This window comes from Poecilia mexicana, unplaced genomic scaffold (genome assembly GCF_051168715.1).
Source record: "Poecilia mexicana isolate PSO_F unplaced genomic scaffold, ASM5116871v1 scaffold_4, whole genome shotgun sequence".
Classification (NCBI taxonomy): domain Eukaryota; kingdom Metazoa; phylum Chordata; class Actinopteri; order Cyprinodontiformes; family Poeciliidae; genus Poecilia; species Poecilia mexicana.
In genome coordinates, this window is record NW_028263373.1 from 16,709,747 (window position 1) to 16,726,277 (window position 16,531).

At 43.5% G+C, this 16,531-nt stretch overlaps 3 protein-coding genes across 3 annotated transcripts; 1 reads left to right on the top strand and 2 right to left on the bottom strand.

Moving 5' to 3' along the window:
* Window positions 1-192: 192 nt before the first annotated feature.
* Window positions 193-11,903, bottom strand: LOC106932480 (5-hydroxytryptamine receptor 3A-like). Its single transcript, XM_088005025.1, has 9 exons — window positions 11,479-11,903; window positions 11,170-11,330; window positions 10,758-10,802; window positions 10,449-10,555; window positions 10,093-10,262; window positions 9,513-9,673; window positions 2,715-2,925; window positions 1,790-1,996; window positions 193-1,028 (listed from the first exon to the last, which is right to left on the bottom strand). Exons 1-9 carry the CDS (start codon window positions 11,537-11,539, stop codon window positions 706-708), a joined length of 1,446 nt encoding a protein of 481 aa, XP_087861151.1. The 5' UTR covers window positions 11,540-11,903; the 3' UTR covers window positions 193-705.
* On the top strand, window positions 3,568-5,684 carry LOC148159955 (uncharacterized). The gene has a single exon (XM_088005024.1). The coding sequence runs from the start codon at window positions 4,140-4,142 to the stop codon at window positions 5,682-5,684; it is 1,545 nt and encodes a 514-aa protein (XP_087861150.1). The 5' UTR covers window positions 3,568-4,139.
* Window positions 11,904-12,172: 269 nt separating the features above from the next.
* Window positions 12,173-16,414, bottom strand: LOC148159956 (5-hydroxytryptamine receptor 3A). The gene is made up of 9 exons (XM_088005262.1): window positions 16,404-16,414; window positions 15,597-15,795; window positions 15,442-15,486; window positions 15,249-15,358; window positions 14,421-14,590; window positions 14,149-14,309; window positions 13,518-13,728; window positions 12,840-13,130; window positions 12,173-12,621 (listed from the first exon to the last, which is right to left on the bottom strand). Exons 1-9 carry the CDS (start codon window positions 16,412-16,414, stop codon window positions 12,404-12,406), a joined length of 1,416 nt encoding a protein of 471 aa, XP_087861388.1. The 3' UTR covers window positions 12,173-12,403.
* Window positions 16,415-16,531: the final 117 nt, after the last annotated feature.

Genomic DNA, 16,531 nt, shown 5'->3' on the forward strand with positions numbered 1-16,531 from the left:
AGAATTTTATTCTTATGACTTCCCAGCTCTCCATGGCAACATACCTGTCTTTTTTTTTTTTTTTTTTTTTTAAGCTCCATTTAACCCAGAGCTGCTTTATCAGTGTGATGGAAGGTCATCATTTACATTTTGTCATGATTAACAATTATCAGCACGTTTTGTAGACGGTGGTGCCATCTAGTGGTGGCAGTGTGACTTTGAAATATACTTTTATTGATTACAAACATTGTGGAATCAAATTAATTTATACGTTTTAACATACATTTTTACAAACTCCTAATTCAAACATAACATGACCATTTAAAAAAAAAAAAAAATCCAGTTTTACATTAGAACAGTCTGTTGTGTGTTGACAGGAATCATCTGAATTATACAAAATGTGTTCATGTTGCAGGTTTTTATAGCATGTTTATAACCATAAACAAGTTAGGTAAAGGTTAGAGATAAGAAGGTGGCCACTAGATGTCTCTTCTGTCCTTTAGAATGAAACCAGATGACTCCAGAGTGCTTGTCTGTGTTTTGCTTTTTTGCTAATATACAAAGCATGAACTGGATCAACACTGTGGCAGCATGTTGGAGCAGCTCTGTAATGTTAGCTCTGATTTGTACTTTTTGTATGCTAAATATTTTTTGTTTTATGGAAATGAGCAGATTTAATGGAAATAAAAACATTAAACTCGGTGTTTTTATCCCTTCAGATGTAACTTATGCAGCGTATGTATTATTCCAGATCCAGATACCCGTAATGGTGATGAAGCTTGCAATAATGAAGACTATGTACAAGTAGAACAGCAGACGGTCGATTACTATCCCAATCATTTGCCATTCTTCAGCGGTTTTGGACCCCTGGAAGTGTTTGTCCACCTGGAGACGGATGGCTGTGAGGTCTCTGGTCAGCTTCTTCAGCTCCTCCAGAGCCGGCTCTGGGGGAGCAGCAGGAGGGCTGGAGGCCTTCTTCACTGGATGCGGTTCCTTTAAGATGCTCTGGTTTCCTGAGATGGTGACGGAGTTTGTGTTTGCTGTTGAATCTGAGGAAACAAGAGGATTTTTGATGGGTTTTAAACCTTTTTTGATACATGCAACTGAAAACAGAACGCCCATTTCTTAAAGTCTGGCCGTAAAATTTATGTACAGGCAAAGAAAAGTTTATTTTTAACGACATTTTTCTGGAAATGATTCTTGTCTTGTGATTCTGTTTTTCCTTTTATGTGTGCATTGTTTGGTTTAAAGCCTTTCTAAATTCATTTTTGATTTCTGTAATACATATTTATTGTGACGAAAGAAGGTAGCTTTTGGTTGCACTTTTTTAAAATTCGCTTTCTGTACTGAAAACATAAAAAGGGCCAGTGACGTGTTGCTCTTTTTATGCAACACCAGCACTTTTGCTGGCGTTGCAAAAGTGCAACATCAGCAAAAGTGTTAAAACTTTATCCAGTGGTTCATTTCATAATAATTGAGTTTCATCTCTATGCAGAGGGTCTTTGTCTTTTTTCTTTTCTGTAACCTTTGCCAAGCATTTTACATACAGTATGGAGATATTTCTGTGTGCACAAAAGTTGTTAATAAAGGGAAAATAAATATATATATATATATATATATATATATATATATATATATATATATATATATATATATATATATATATATATATATATATTAAACTTGAAATGCTCTTTGTTCCAGACATGTAGCTTGCATTTCATCTAGAATTTCTTCAAATCCTAAACTTCACTTAGCCAACCAACATGGCGTCTGCGGTGTTTCTTATTTATTTCACAAGGTACTTTACCTTTGTAAGATGGGTTGAGGCAGACAGTAACTCTGTTGCTCTTCTTTGGAGACATACAAACAACAACGGCGAGATAACGCAGCACCAGTACGCTCAGCCAGTGAGGCACGGCACTGTACTGGCTGGAGCTGAACTGGATGTTGGTGATGAAGACCGTCTCCAGGAGGCTGGCCACCATCAGAGCCAGGCTGATGGAGAAGAACACGTCTGCAGGAAACATCAGAGCAATTAAGACTGACACAAGTCGGACTTTATTTATCCTCAATGAAGAGATTGTTAGTTAAATATATTTCGCTGGAGGGTACGTCACGCTTGTTTCTGTGTGTTTGTGTTTATTTGTGAGTGAGAAACCTGATCAGGAAACAAAGTTTAGATAACAACCAGATAAACCTGCTGCTCATCTCCTCACAGAAAGCAGGTTGACTTGATTTTAGAGGTGTGTCTGTCACACACAGAGAGCATAGCCCGAGTTAAGCGAAGTCACCGACTCATTTCTGTTTAGATCAGAACTTCCTCATAAGATCTGGTAGTCATTAAGTCAATAAACACGACGCCTGTGCTAACATTGGTGCTGAAGAGGTGCTGTTCAGTAGAAATATGGATGAAGTGTGAGACCGAGCCAACACAGACTGAACATTTAGACTGAAGGAGAAACTTGATCTGGTTATATAAACAATCACATGCCATTGATTGAAGACTTGCTGCTTTGTGCCTCTGTTTGTGATTGTTAATCGCACCTCTTTAGTACTTTTTCCTCACTGGAGTTTCTTATACTGTTGTATAGATTTTGAATATACTTCAATCTCTATTTCTGTCAAATATCATTGAATGTATTTTCAGCTGTAACTGACGCGCCTTTCAGAGTAACAATTTAGCTGTAAAGTATGCAAAACTGACCATGTACCAAATCTGAGGTGTCTCTTACTGATCAGGGGTGTCCTGTCTCCTGTGACCGGCAGCAAGTCGTTCATGATGAGCAGGAAGACGGTGTAGCCGAGGATGAGGGTCATCTTGAACGAGGACCTGTCCACGCTCTGAGGAGGCAGCAGGAAGCTGATGAGATCCACAGCGACGAGAAAGCAACTGGGGACCAGCAGGTTCACCACATAAAGGGTTGGTCTGCGGCGCAGGATCAGCTGCAGATGATACACAGGATACACTACACTGTACTATACTACACCACACACTATATACTGTGCTCATCCATTTCATACGGCTCTGTACTTTCCCACACTGTTACATTTGACTAAACTTTATTCACTATGCTGTATTATATATTGACCACACTGCACCACACGATGCTATGCAGTACTGCACTATACTGCACTTCACTATACTATGCCGTGCTGTGCTATTCCATGCTAAACTATGCCACACTGTGTTATAATATACTAAACTATACTATGCTCTACTCTACTAATGTATTACACTATTCAACACTGCGCTATTCTATGTTATACTATACTATACCACTGTATGCTATGCCACACTATGCTGTAATATGCTAAACTATGCTGTGTTATGCTATGCTAAACTTTACTGTAATATATTATACCCTACCAGGCCATCACATAATGTGCATAATAATATCTTACGCTAGACAATTTAATGATTTGCTTTGCTGTAATTCTGAGTCTGTCAGTTTCTTTCCTCAAAGAAAAATCATTTAGAAAGCTAAAATTAAAGCAGAATCTGTTTTAATAATACATTTGTCCCTGTTTTAGATAAATGTTTCTTGCTACAGGGAGTTGGATGCTGATTCTGAAACTACTGTAATTGCAGTTCTTTTTCTAACTTCGCTCGGTGTTTCACTATGGGAATCGCCTCAGCGTGACCCAACTACGGAAGCTCCAATGACATCACGTCTGTCCGCGACAGACAGGTTGAGCCGTGACCGTGGCTCCACCCACCATCCAATATCACGGCCAACCTACCCCTCTCAACTCATTCTCGCTTTCTTCCCGTGTGAAGAACTACAACAAAGCTCCCTCAGCACATTCAGGCTAGCTTGGCTCTGCTTAACCGTTCTTAGGCGTTCCGTAAAGGAAGACGCCGCTGAACGCAGTACCAGGACAGGTCTGGACTGTGCTGGGTAAGTGCTTCCAAAGAAGCATTTTCTTTTTCGTTTGAAGCAGCTATCGCGTCGAGGCGGGCTGCTTTTATAGCTACTGTTTTAATTAACAGAGTAACTGTTGGCTAAGCTAACGCGTCAAGGCGGGCTTGGTAGCTGCTTAGCAGTACATCGCTAGCACAAACAGTTGTTAAAGTTCAGCTAACGTGTCGCGACGAGCGGACTTTATCTTCGGCTTTATAGCTAACGTGTTACGACGAGCTATAATAAGCTTTCGGCATGGCTACGGCTCCCGCCCCCACCAAAGGGTCGGAACCGACCGTTAAAGAGGGTGTATCCCGCTCGTGCCCTGCGTCATGCGGGGCCTCTATTTCGGGCAGGGACCCGCACCCTATGTGCATCGTTTGTATGGGCGCTAAACACGCTCAGGCGTCGCTGGCTGACCCTCAGGGGTGCCAGCACTGCTCGTCGATGCCAGAAAAAATCCTGGAAAGGCGGCTAAGAGTAGCTGTAGCTAACAGCCAGGACCCGTGCCTCTCGTCACCTTCAGCTGTTGCGGCGGGTGATAAGCATCAACCGCGAGCCTCTAAGAGCTGGGCGGACATGATGGAGGAAGAGTCCTCGCCCATGCCCCCTCTGTTTGAGGGTCTAATGGGGAGTGGGGAACTCGAAACGGGCTTGGAGGAGACGGAGGGTGACGCAAACTCCGACCTCCTCGATCTGGATGACATGGAAGAAGAGGAAGATGACGTCTTCCCGGCTCAACTGTCCAGGCCGCCCAGCGGAGCAGAAATCGCCTCCCCTGGGGACAGTGACCTGTATGATGTGTGCAGACGGGCTGCTTTAAAGCTGAATATCCCCTGGCCAGCAGCCCAGGATGCAGGCGGTACAGAACGAGACTTGTATGATGGGAAGCGACTGCCACCAGTCTTACCATCAGCTAAACAGCTTTTACCAGCTGTTCCCGCCTGCATGAGAGAAATGAGCCGTTTCTGGTCTAGTCCATTTAAGAGCAAGCTCCCCACCAAGGGCTTCTCTAAACTGGAGATTCAGGGCATGGGTGAGTTGGGGCTGGCCGAACCCCCAACAGTGGAGCCTTCAGTAGCTTACCACCTTCACCCTAACCGCAGATCTGTGTCAGCATCATCAAGCATCTCGCTTCCAGGTAAAATAGATCGCCTCACTGCATCTATTTACCAGCGGATGTACAAATATGCTGCACAATCAGTGTGCTCGCTTAATGCAGTTACACTGTTGTCAGCCTATCAAGGTGAAATCTTGGAGGAGATGGGTCGTCAGCTGGACTCAGGGACACCAAACCCCACCCTTTGGGATGAGATATGTGTGGTGAACGATCTTATCTTGCGCTCCTCTAGAGGTGCCGTTCAAGGTTGTGGTCGTGTCATGGGACTGGCAGTCTCAGGGGAGAGGGCCTTATGGCTAAACCTGTCAGGCCTAAGTGACGCCCAAAAGGCTGAAATCATGGATTCAACCTATGACCCATCGAAAGGTCTATTTGGCCCCTCCCTGGAGAAAATGAGGGAAATAAGTACCCTCAGAAAACAGGAGGGAGAGGCTTTCAACCTTTGTTTGCCTCGTAAACCTAGCCAAACTCCTCCACCAGGACCGAGACCTGGCTTTGCAGCTGCTGCAGTGAGAGGACGGCAGGGTGGACCCAGGGCTCCAAGAAGGCCTGCCGCACAACCTCCCCAGCAAAATAAATCTGAGAACCCAAAACCATGGGGTAAGCATTCTTTTGCAGCGGCTGCTGCAAAAAATCGTCCATCTTACCCCATGGAGGGGAAAAAGAAGCGGGCCACCTAGCCCCTGTCTTTTTTCCACAACTTCTTCCTCGGAAGAGAGGGTTTTCAGACAGCAGAGCAAACCTCTCTGTCCAGTGTTCAAATTTTCCTGTGGTTCCCAGTTCATCAGGAGTCCTGTTAAATTCTCCCCCTCGTGTTCAGAGAGGGGAAATTTTGAGACAGACAACACAGTGTTTTCCAGCACTTCAAAACTGTCATGTAACACTTCACAGCACTTTGTCAGTGTCACCAAGCACTCACCAGTGCCCCCTCACACATTTTTCTGTTCTGGGGGAATCAAAGGAAATAAAAGAAGCTTTTCTGCAACCAGGCATGTTGCCGAGGGCAGGAAGCCCCCCACAAAAAAAGAAAAAAATTGCAGAAATAAATCCTTGTCATCCCCCTCTGTACCCAACAGAGGGAGCTGGCGCTCTCTGCATGACGGCAGAGCTCAGCAGTGCAGAGGGGATGACGTCACCCATCATGGCAGGCCCCCTCTCTGCTCAGACAGAGGAGTGGCGCGCATGCGCAGTCTCCCCATGGGTTTTGACCACAATTTCCAGGGGGTACAGACTGCAGTTCGCTGTGAGACCTCCGAGATTCAACGGAGTGCTAGTTTCGGTGGCCAACAGGGATTCGGCGCACGTCCTAGAGGACGAGATCGCATCCCTGCTGGCCAAACAAGCAATCAGAGTAGTGCCAGAAGAAGAGGCTCATCAGGGCTTCTACTCACGCTATTTTCTCATTCCAAAGAAAGACGGCGTGTCATTACGGCCCATACTGGACCTGCGTGTGTTAAACAAACACTTACGCAAGTATACGTTCAGAATGTTAACGCACAAGACGCTGTGTCGCTCCATTCGCCCGGAGGACTGGTTTGTAACCATCGACCTCTCCGATGCATATTTCCACATAGCCATTTACCCCCCACACAGAAAGTTTCTCAGGTTTGCTTATCAGGGCACAGCCTACGAGTATCAAACAGTCCCGTTCGGGCTGTCATTAGCCCCAAGGGTGTTCAGCAGGTGTGTGGAGGCGGCGCTGGCTCCTCTGAGATCGAGCGGCATCAGAGTTTTTTCGTACATAGACGATTACCTCATTTGCTCTCCATCGAGAGATCAAGCAATGAGCGACTCTCGGGTGGTGTTAACCCACCTTATCAACCTGGGATTCAGAATAAACCAGACGAAGAGTCGCTTAATTCCCGTGCAATGCACGGAGTATTTGGGTCTCAGAATAAACTCCCTCTCCTACCGCGTTACGTTATCGGAGGGGAGAACCCTGTCATTCGCTCAGTGCATGGCGCATTTCCAGCTGGGGAAAGTCGTTCCATTCAGATTTTGCCTACGGCTCCTCGGCCTCATGGCATCAGTGATTTCCGTTGTCCATCTGGGACTGTTACGGATGAGGGATTTTCAGCGGTGGGTCGCTTCACTACGTCTATGTCCCCACCGTCATCTGTACCGCAGGGTGAGAATAACACCTGCGTGCGTGGCGGCTCTCCGACCATGGGGAAACCCAGCGATCTTCGCGGTGGGCATGCCGCTGGGTGCGGTATCGTCCAGGGTTACTCTGACTACGGATGCGTCTCTGACGGGCTGGGGTGCAACTATGATGGGCAGAGCTGTGAACGGTCTATGGTCGGAAAGAATGGCACGGCTCCACATCAACATGCTGGAACTACACGCCGTGTTCCTAGCTTTGAAGCACTTCATGCCTTTGATGGTTGGCCGCCACGTCTTGGTAAAGACGGACAACTCCACGGTGGTGGCATACATCAATCGTCAGGGCGGGACCCGATCCATTCAGCTACACAGATTGGCCAGGGAAATAATTATGTGGAGCAGCACCAGATTTCTATCGGTTCGCGCGACGCATGTACCAGGAATTCTGAACAGAGGGGCCGATCTGTTATCCAGAGGCAGCCCCCTTTATGGAGAGTGGAAGCTGCACCCTCAAGTGGTGGAGCAGATCTGGCAGAGATACGGACGGGCTGCCGTAGATGTTCTTCTCCCTATCGGACCGAGACGCACCTCTGGGCATGGACGCGCTGGCTCACACATGGCCGAATGTGTTGCTCTATGCCTTCCCACCTCTGAGCCTGATATCCCCAACTCTAGTCAGAGTGAGAGAACAGGGTCTGTCCTTAATTCTGGTGGCCCCATGGTGGCCATCGAAGCCCTGGGTGGCAGAAATAATCCAAGTTCTGTCAGCAGAACCATGGGCCCTACCCATTCGCAGGGACCTTCTGTCTCAAGCTCAGGGGGAGATTTATCATCCACATCCAGATCGTCTGGCTCTCTGGGCCTGGCCCGTGAAAGGTGGAACCTAAATGCGACAGGTCTCCCTCCAGAGGTCATTGACACCATCCAGAATTCAAGGGCTCCGTCAACACGTTCACTTTACAGTGGTAAATGGCGAGTTTTTGAGGAGTGGTGTGTGGAGAGACAGGTTATTCCTTTTCAGTGTTCTGTGGTGGAGGTCCTCTGCTTTCTACAGAGCTTGTTGGAAAAGGGCAAGGCCTTTTCAACTATTAAGGTTTATTTAGCTGCAATCTCAGCTTGTCATGTGGGATTTGGTGATAAACCTGTGGGGCAGCACCCTTTGGTGTGCCGTTTCATGAGGGGGGCGCGACGTAAGCTGCCCACCTCTAGGCTTTTCATGCCATTATGGGACCTCACTCTGGTACTAGAGGCCCTTTGCCATCATCCCTTTGAACCTTTGGAGGGTATTGGCATGAAATTGCTTACATTGAAAACGGCACTGCTCTTAGCTTTAACTACTGCTAAGAGGGTAGGTGAGTTACATGCACTGTCTGTCAGTCCTACTTGCCTACAGTGGGCACCGGGGCTCTCTAAAGTATGCTTGAGACCCAATCCTGCTTTTGTGCCCAAGGTGATGGACACGTCATACAGGTGTTCAATGGTGGAACTGCTGGCATTCCATCCACCTCCTTTCTCTTCAGCAGAAGAAAAGAGGCTTAATTGCTTATGCCCAGTGAGATCTTTGAAGGCTTATGTTGACAGGACAGCTGAATTTAGAAGAGCTGATCACCTGTTTGTGTCTTGGGCCACTTCTCATAAGGGCAAACCTATCTCTCGCCAAAGGTTAGCACACTGGATTGTGGAGACTATATCTCTGGCATATAGATGCTCAGGGTCAAAGCCACCTGAAGGGGTGAGGGCCCATTCTACCAGGAGCATGGCCACCTCTTGGGCTTTGTTCCGGGGTGTGTCTGTCCAGGACATCTGTGTTGCAGCCAGTTGGGCTACACCACACACGTTTGTGAGGTTTTACAGGCTGGATGTTGCCCAATCATCATTGGCGCACACAGTGCTTGGGGCTGGCTCATCAGGCTGCACCTGAGCCCTGGATATGAATCGCTGCCAAGCATTGCTTCGGGGTCAGCATGCAATTCGGGAGTTGGCCATATCTCCCATAGTGAAACACCGAGCGAAGTTAGAAAAAGAACGTTGGGTTACTTAACGTAATCCCTGGTTCTTTGATAACAGAGTGAGGTGTTTCACCAACACATCCCTTCTTGCATGGGCACGGAAAGAAACCTGCTTAGAATGAGTTGAGAGGGGTAGGTTGGCCGTGATATTGGATGGTGGGTGGAGCCACGGTCACGGCTCAACCTGTCTGTCGCGGACAGACGTGATGTCATTGGAGCTTCCGTAGTTGGGTCACGCTGAGGCGATTCCCATAGTGAAACACCTCACTCTGTTATCAAAGAACCAGGGATTACGTTAAGTAACCCAACGTTTTGATATGCGTGCATTTTTTTTTTTATTTTTATTTTTTTTACAGAAAAGAGAAACGTATAATAGTAAAAAAAAAACAAGCCCACCTGAAACTGGACCTCAGAGTAGCTTCCTTCATTTAGCTCCAGGTCGGATGGAACCACTTTTATGTCGGAGAGTTCCCACTCTCCGTTCGTCTCCAGCACACTTTTGGACTCTCTCAGAACCTCTTCTCCTGTCACGCCAGGAATCATCCGTATTTCCGAAGCTTGACAAACATTCATTTTGAGAGCTCAGCAGTCAGTCAATAACCATTGAAAGTGAAACACTTTGCTACTGTACACTTACAATGTAAATGTACAATATTTCATAAGTAAAAACTCAACCTCTTATACCCTCAGGGGGTATAAATAAATTTAAACTTAACATTTTGGGCAAAACCTTTATGCGGAATAGTTTTTGAAAGATCAAAGCCTCTTTTAGCGGATAATAAAAAATAAAAAAAAATTTAAAGGCACGTGGAGCCTTTGTTTACAGAGCGAGCCGAGGTCCCGGCAGCTGGACCCACCGGTGGGTCCGTCGGGTTATAGGGGTTAAGATCTAGAAATAGATCTTAAACTGTGTAGGAAGCACTGCACAGTTCAGATATTATTCTTTTGTAATGGAAATGTTGTATAGTTGTCTCACCATAGTGTAGATATGACCCAAACGTCAGCGAGCAAGATTGGATATCAAAGGGAAAGTTGTAGATTTCCAGCTTGCAGGAGCTGACCACTCTAATGGGTTTATCATCAAAAACATGACCGGTGTTGTTTAAGTAAACGTAGGGAGTTTGAGGAGATTTGTTCTCATCCATACTGAAATAAAAAAGAAGAGAAAAGCCAGACGAAATAAATTCAGTTTTGTTCCCTGCTGTACTAAAAACATTTTGATTAAAACTTCCCTTATAATTCTAAGTTACTGTGGAATAAAGTTGTTAAATAATACTTGTTTAACATCTCTAATAGAAACCGCACCAAAGAATGAAAATAGATTAGACCTACAACTCTGAGATGTGAACATCTGGAACCCAAAGCTTCTCCCGAAGTACAGAGACTCTTTCAGTTCCACATTCCTGCTCATCCCAGCTGAGTCCTGCTATTTTCCACTCCTATTTAATTACAAACAAAGCCCCTGGTCAGTAGATTAATCACATTACAAAGAAGTTCATTATCATTACAACTGAAAATTAGATCAACTTTCACATCGTAAATTTAACAAAAAACATATTTATAGGGAGAAAATGTCGACATTCTACAGAAATGATCTTTGTTATCTCGAGCATTGCATCATATAGTTCATTATTCTCTTACCAGAACTTGCCATAAAAAAGTTGTCAGCGTTTGGGTTTTTTCATCCTAGAAATGAAACATTTTTTAAATTACTGCAAGATGATTGTGACCACTGATCACTGTTCAGTACTTTTGAATACATACAGAAAGCAAATTTAACCACACACTCAAGAACACATACACATAGGTAAATAAGTATCTTAAAGAACACAAGTTACTTCTAGGCCTGTGGTTCTTGTGTGTGTCTGCTCTGTCTTTTCAAAACCCCATGCATGTACAGCCCAATTTTCTCTCTTAAAGGAAGTTGATCTTTTTTTTTTACGTCACAATATAAGTCAGCAACTCGACGTAATTAACCCTCCACTCTCACCACTTGCTGGCCCGTTTGCATTCTTGGCAAAAATTCTTTTTTTGATGAATGGTTTAGACTCACCACTCCTAAAATCCCAACCACAGTCATGCCGATTGTTACGTTGAGCGGCTCTGAGAAGCTTGCGACAGGACGGAAAGGGTTCTGACGGAATAACTGGTTATCAAGCTCCTTAAACAGGGACTCGGGAGACGGACTGGTGCAGTTTAAAGCTGCTACACAACCTTTGGAAAAGAGACAGAAAATTAAAACATTTATAGCAGTTAAAATAAAATTATACTTCCTATGTTATTTGCATGTACCTATTGTGACAAGACTTAATGTAGAAATATAAAAACAAGACAAAATGCACACGTCAAGAAACTGTCTTACCGTGAAACAGAGTGAAAAAGATGAGGATTAGAGCAAAGGGTTTGATATTTGAAATCTTCATAATTTTCACACCAGGTTCCTTAGACTATATTCTGTAGACTAGCTCATCGACCGGAGTTGTTTCTGCTTTTGCCATGTGATTTCATCCGTAACTATTACCTCCTCCAACAGCTAATATTGACTTTTCAATTTGGGACACAGGCGCATGAGTCAGGGCCTTTACTGCCTCGGTAGTCATAATAAGAGCTCGTACTAAGGTTCTTAAATCCTTTCTGGATACACTTCCATGATATGAATCAACAACAAACTAATTCAAACTGCAAACTTCTTCCATTAAAAATAATGGACAATTAAAAAAAAAAAACAATACCAAGACACAATAATAAATTTACAACTATGCAATCATTCAGGTAAAAGTTATAATGCACACATACAAAAAAAACCCCAAAAACAACAAAATTGAAGCTCTGACTTTTCATTTTATATTATTGTCATATTTTATTTAAATGATATTATCAACAAACATTGATAAATAAACAATATCATTTATCTATGCCATATCTCTACATGGCATGCTGATATACATATAAATGTGTTTGCTAAAATATGGATGGTGAATAAAACTAAATAGAAAAAAAATGTAACAGGTAGACAAGAACTTTTTTTTGACAAAATAAACTTTACAACAAATGTGAAATTGACTTCAATCACAATTTTCTGTTAATCAAAATGTCTGTTTTTTATAACTTCTTGACATATTGCAACTTTAAAACACAAGATACATACAGATTCAACAACAAACACAAACTCTACCACAATCCCAGGAAACCAGAGTATCTTAAAATGCGAGTGTTTCTATTTGTAACAAATAATCTGCACAAATACAGCTTACGTCAGGTTGTGATTATTTGACACCCATGTCCAGTTAGGTCTGACTGATCCAGATGCACCACATGGTGATAATGACCATGGCGTAGCAGCTGATCAGAAGCAGGTAGATGCGGAAGAGCAGGAAGTCGAGGACGTATCCTACGTGACACCACTGGTCCAGCAGCTCGCTCTCCTTCTGCACCGACAGAAGATGTGCGCGGAGGTCCTTCAGGTACTGACAGATCAGCTGCAGCTCAGGCAGAGAAACTGTGTCTACGACAGAGGAGACGGAATCCAGAGTAGCGTTATTTTTACCCTCAAAATCAACAGCTTTGCACATTACAATTGTAAGAAGATTAGGACACCCTTCTTACAAAATAAAAATGTACATTTACTGAAATTTCCAATGCTGTTTTTATTTATCTCTGAAAAATATAATGACTTGATAAAAGGTAAATAAAAAATTAAAAAAATCAGATGTACATTCGAACCTCCACTGTAGGTTCGGTGCCTGTCGGCTGCTTGACTGACTGGCTGGATGACCGACGCGCCTGCGCTGCCGTTTGAACTCTCAGGTTTATCCTCCCGTGTTTTAATTGTGGGAGAGACGCCTTCGGGCCACCGGTAGCAGATCATGGTTGCGATATATTTGAAGACAACGACTCTAACCCAGTTTGGAACCTCCTGGTACTTCATGGAGCTGTGATGGAGGACGTTGGTGATGATGACTGTCTCCAGGAGACTGATGACCATGAGAGCCAGGCACACCGAGAAATAGATACCTGATGAAGATGAACACGTAACACGTCAAAGCTGCAGCATGTAAAAATATGGCCTTTTCAAAAAGCAAAGAGCAAAAGGGTGAACACAAGAGTGATTAACAGCGCTAAAACCCTCCTCCTGGCTCTGATTGGTCACTTCAGTCTAAGCGGTGTATTTCTGCAGGTTCTGGGAGAAAGCAGAGGACCTCAACTTTTTCATTAATTATCTGTCTTATATTATACTCTCATATTGTCAAATTTGATAAATATATAACATTTTTATTTTATGAAAGTTACATTCTGCAACTTTAGTTATGATACAAAATCTTATAGCAGTTTGGCAACACACTCTTTTTAACCAACACAGACCTTATTTCATCACAGTACGCCCTTAACACAATCTCTGACCTATAAGGGGCGTTCCATTAGCTGTGCTGGGCAGCAGGTCGTTCATAATGAGCAGGAAAACGGTGTAACCCAGGATCAGGGTCATTTTGAAGGAGGCCCGGTCCACACTGTGGGGCGGCAGGTAGAAGGACAGAATGTCAATGAGCATGAGGAAGGAACTCGGGATCAGCAGGTTGACCACGTAGAGCACCGGGCGCCGCCTTATGACCACCTAATGGACAAGAGAAAAACAGGAAGCCGTAAGTCTGCTAATTTTAATTTATGCACATTTACACACCTGTGGTTTTGATTTCTGCTGAATCCTAAAGGAAGTTCATGACCTTTTAGCTGTGATGTCACATTTCCTACACACGGATACTCTACCGCCATCTTGATTGTACGGAAGCACAAATGACTTGACTACTTTCAAAAGATAATCTATTGCTGGATATTGAATTGGTTCTCTCAAGGAGCAAGAATTATAAGTAATTCTGCTCCTAGGCAACAATTTTCACTAGTATACGGTCAACATGCCAGATTTTCTAAGTCACTTACTTTCAATCCAATCTTGCAGACAACAAACTACAGTTCCCTAGCAACAGCATTTGTACATTTAAATCTTGTGAAATCAGTAAAAATGTATTTCTCAAACCCAAAAGGTGATGATGTCCCACTCGTCGATCCCAAACCTCAGGATGGACGTCTCGCCCAGTATGTCCACCAGCTCCCACTCTCCACTGGCTTCCAGGTATTGCTTTGAGTTTTCTGACATCTCGCTAAAAGTCAGAGCTGGACTGACTCTCACGTCACGTACTGAGAACAAGAATTACCAGGCAGTGTGAGAAAGTGCAGCAATAAGAAGAATGTTGATATTGGCTCCCTGTTTTTTTTTTTTTGGCTAAAACACCTAGAAAGCTTTCCTACTCGTATGCATGTAGGAGCCAAACGTGAAAGTGCAGTTCTGCACATCAAAAGGAAAGCTGAAGATCTCCAGGTTGCAGGCCGAGACAAGCCGCAGCATCCTGTCCCAGCGAATGTGTCCTGTGTGGTTCACGTAGACGTAAGGACATGCCTGGGAAACATCATCATCCACACTTGGAAGGCAGTGGAGGAGGAAACAGCAGGGGACAGTGAAGCAGATTAGGAGATGTATTTTGACAGAAAACATAACGTCTGTTTACTGCGTGGCCCTTGTATGTATGCCTGTGTTTTTTTATTTGTCTGATCTGGATCTCTTTCTGATGAACTGCTTTGATGCTCCAGAGTTTGCACACCTCCTTATTATAAAGCACAAGCTGAGAGGTGCAAACATTCAATATGTTTCTACTGTGTTTTAGGAGAAACTCTCAGAGTTTCCTCTGTGCAGCAGATCCAGGAGGGAACCCCAGACATCCCACTCCTCAGGGACTTCCTACAGCTTATTCAGGGGGATCCCCAGGCATTCCCAACCCAAGCAGGACATATAGTCTCGCCAAGTAAATTCTAGTTTCATATATATTTTTTTTACCATTAGAGTGGAACTCCAGGGTTTTAATTAGTCTCAGGCCTGTCTGCAGCTCTAACATCAAGCCACAGGTGTAATTCCCTTTTCTCCTTACTTGTCTGCACTCGCTTGTTATCCCTCTGCTGCACTTCTGATTGACCACAAATGAATGTTTCTTTGTGGCTTTTTTAAATACCGGTTTTCTCAAGTAACAGTAGCAGGAATAGATCCAAAAAAAAAAAACAACAAAAAAAAAACAGGTAACTTACAACTCATAAACGATGATGTCTGGAGACCACAGCTCTTTAACAGGGAGAGAAATCCTGGCGACACCGTCACACTCCTCAGGCGCCCAAACCAAATACTCGTTGTGCCAGAACTGCAGCCAGGAAACAGAAATAAGTGTCAGTGAACTTCCTAATCAGTGTAAAAATGAATTATCTGTGCATCTATGAAACCCACCAGTCTGAGCCAGAGAAATGTAGTGAGTAACTGAGCTTTTTCGTTCTGAAAAGCAGAAAATAACAATGAATGATTGTGGTAATTATTACATGTTTTAGATTTATTATTATTAGATTATTAGCTAATTTCCCCTCAGTTTGCATGCTTTTACTCACCACTCCGAGGACGGCGTACAGGGTGAAGGAGATGTTGGCGACGGTGGGATTACTGAGATTTACAGCTGGCCTGAAGGGCTGCATGTCAAACACGGCCTGCATGGATTCGTGAGTCGGACCACTTTTGCCTTCTTTACACACCAGTTTACCAAGGCATGTTGCAACTGTGCAGTAATAGATAAAACTGTCGATAACCTGCCTGTGATCTCACTTGTAAAAACTTTGCGTTCTATTTTTAGAGTAAGAATTAAAAACAGTAAATCAAGGCTAAATTACAGAAAAACAATCAAGCTACAAACACACACCGTTCAACTTAAAACTAAAAATAAGGATGTTGATCAATATTATTACCTACGTGGAAATTCACAAAAATATATTTTAATAACTTTGACGTTTTATGAATCATCAGAAAATGTCCCGATTCGAAATTTGAGCCCATATATTGAACCAACAATAGAGAAAATATTCAACTCAAACACCATGAGATGTTTTAAGATCAAGTTAATAGAAAACATATAATTTGTGACAAACGACAAAAAAAGGAGTAAAAGAGGTTTTAATTACCTGCCAGTAAGAGCAAACCTGAAAAGAAGCTGAACTTCTGCTGAAACAGAAACATGCTGCAAACACGGGTTTAATAACATGCACTGAAAAACTCCTGCTAGTATTGAGCGCACACACACTGAGACTCCTGTTTTTGTTACTTACAGGAACATCACAGTGGAAAGGAAATCCTGTGAGACTAAAGCACAATCTAACCATATCTACCAGGAAAATACTTGATCAAAGCTACACCAAGCTACTCACCGAAAATTCATTTATATGTTTTGTAAGAAATAGTTGGATCTAAAATTCCTTATAGTTTGTTATTTTATGCATTATACACATAATCTGTGCTTACAAGTGTGACACTTTTTTTAAAATTATTATTAATT

Bases quoted from the DNA above. Each gene is read 5' to 3' on its own strand.
- LOC148159955 (XM_088005024.1), top strand. From the start codon at position 4,140: ATGGCTACGGCTCCCGCCCCCACCAAAGGGTCGGAACCGACCGTTAAA.
- LOC106932480 (XM_088005025.1), bottom strand. From the start codon at position 11,539: ATGAAGATTTCAAATATCAAACCCTTTGCTCTAATCCTCATCTTTTTC. The intron at 10,556-10,757 runs GTAAGAGAATAA...GTAATTAAATAG, and splicing joins CTTTTTTATGGCAAGTTCTG to GAGTGGAAAATAGCAGGACT. The intron at 10,263-10,448 runs GTAGGTCTAATC...TTTTTATTTCAG, and splicing joins GATGTTCACATCTCAGAGTT to TATGGATGAGAACAAATCTC.
- LOC148159956 (XM_088005262.1), bottom strand. The intron at 15,487-15,596 runs GTGAGTAAAAGC...TCTGCTTTTCAG, and splicing joins TGTACGCCGTCCTCGGAGTG to AACGAAAAAGCTCAGTTACT. The intron at 13,729-14,148 runs GTTTGAGAAATA...CTTGTCCATTAG, and splicing joins GGGACATCATCACCTTTTGG to GTGGTCATAAGGCGGCGCCC.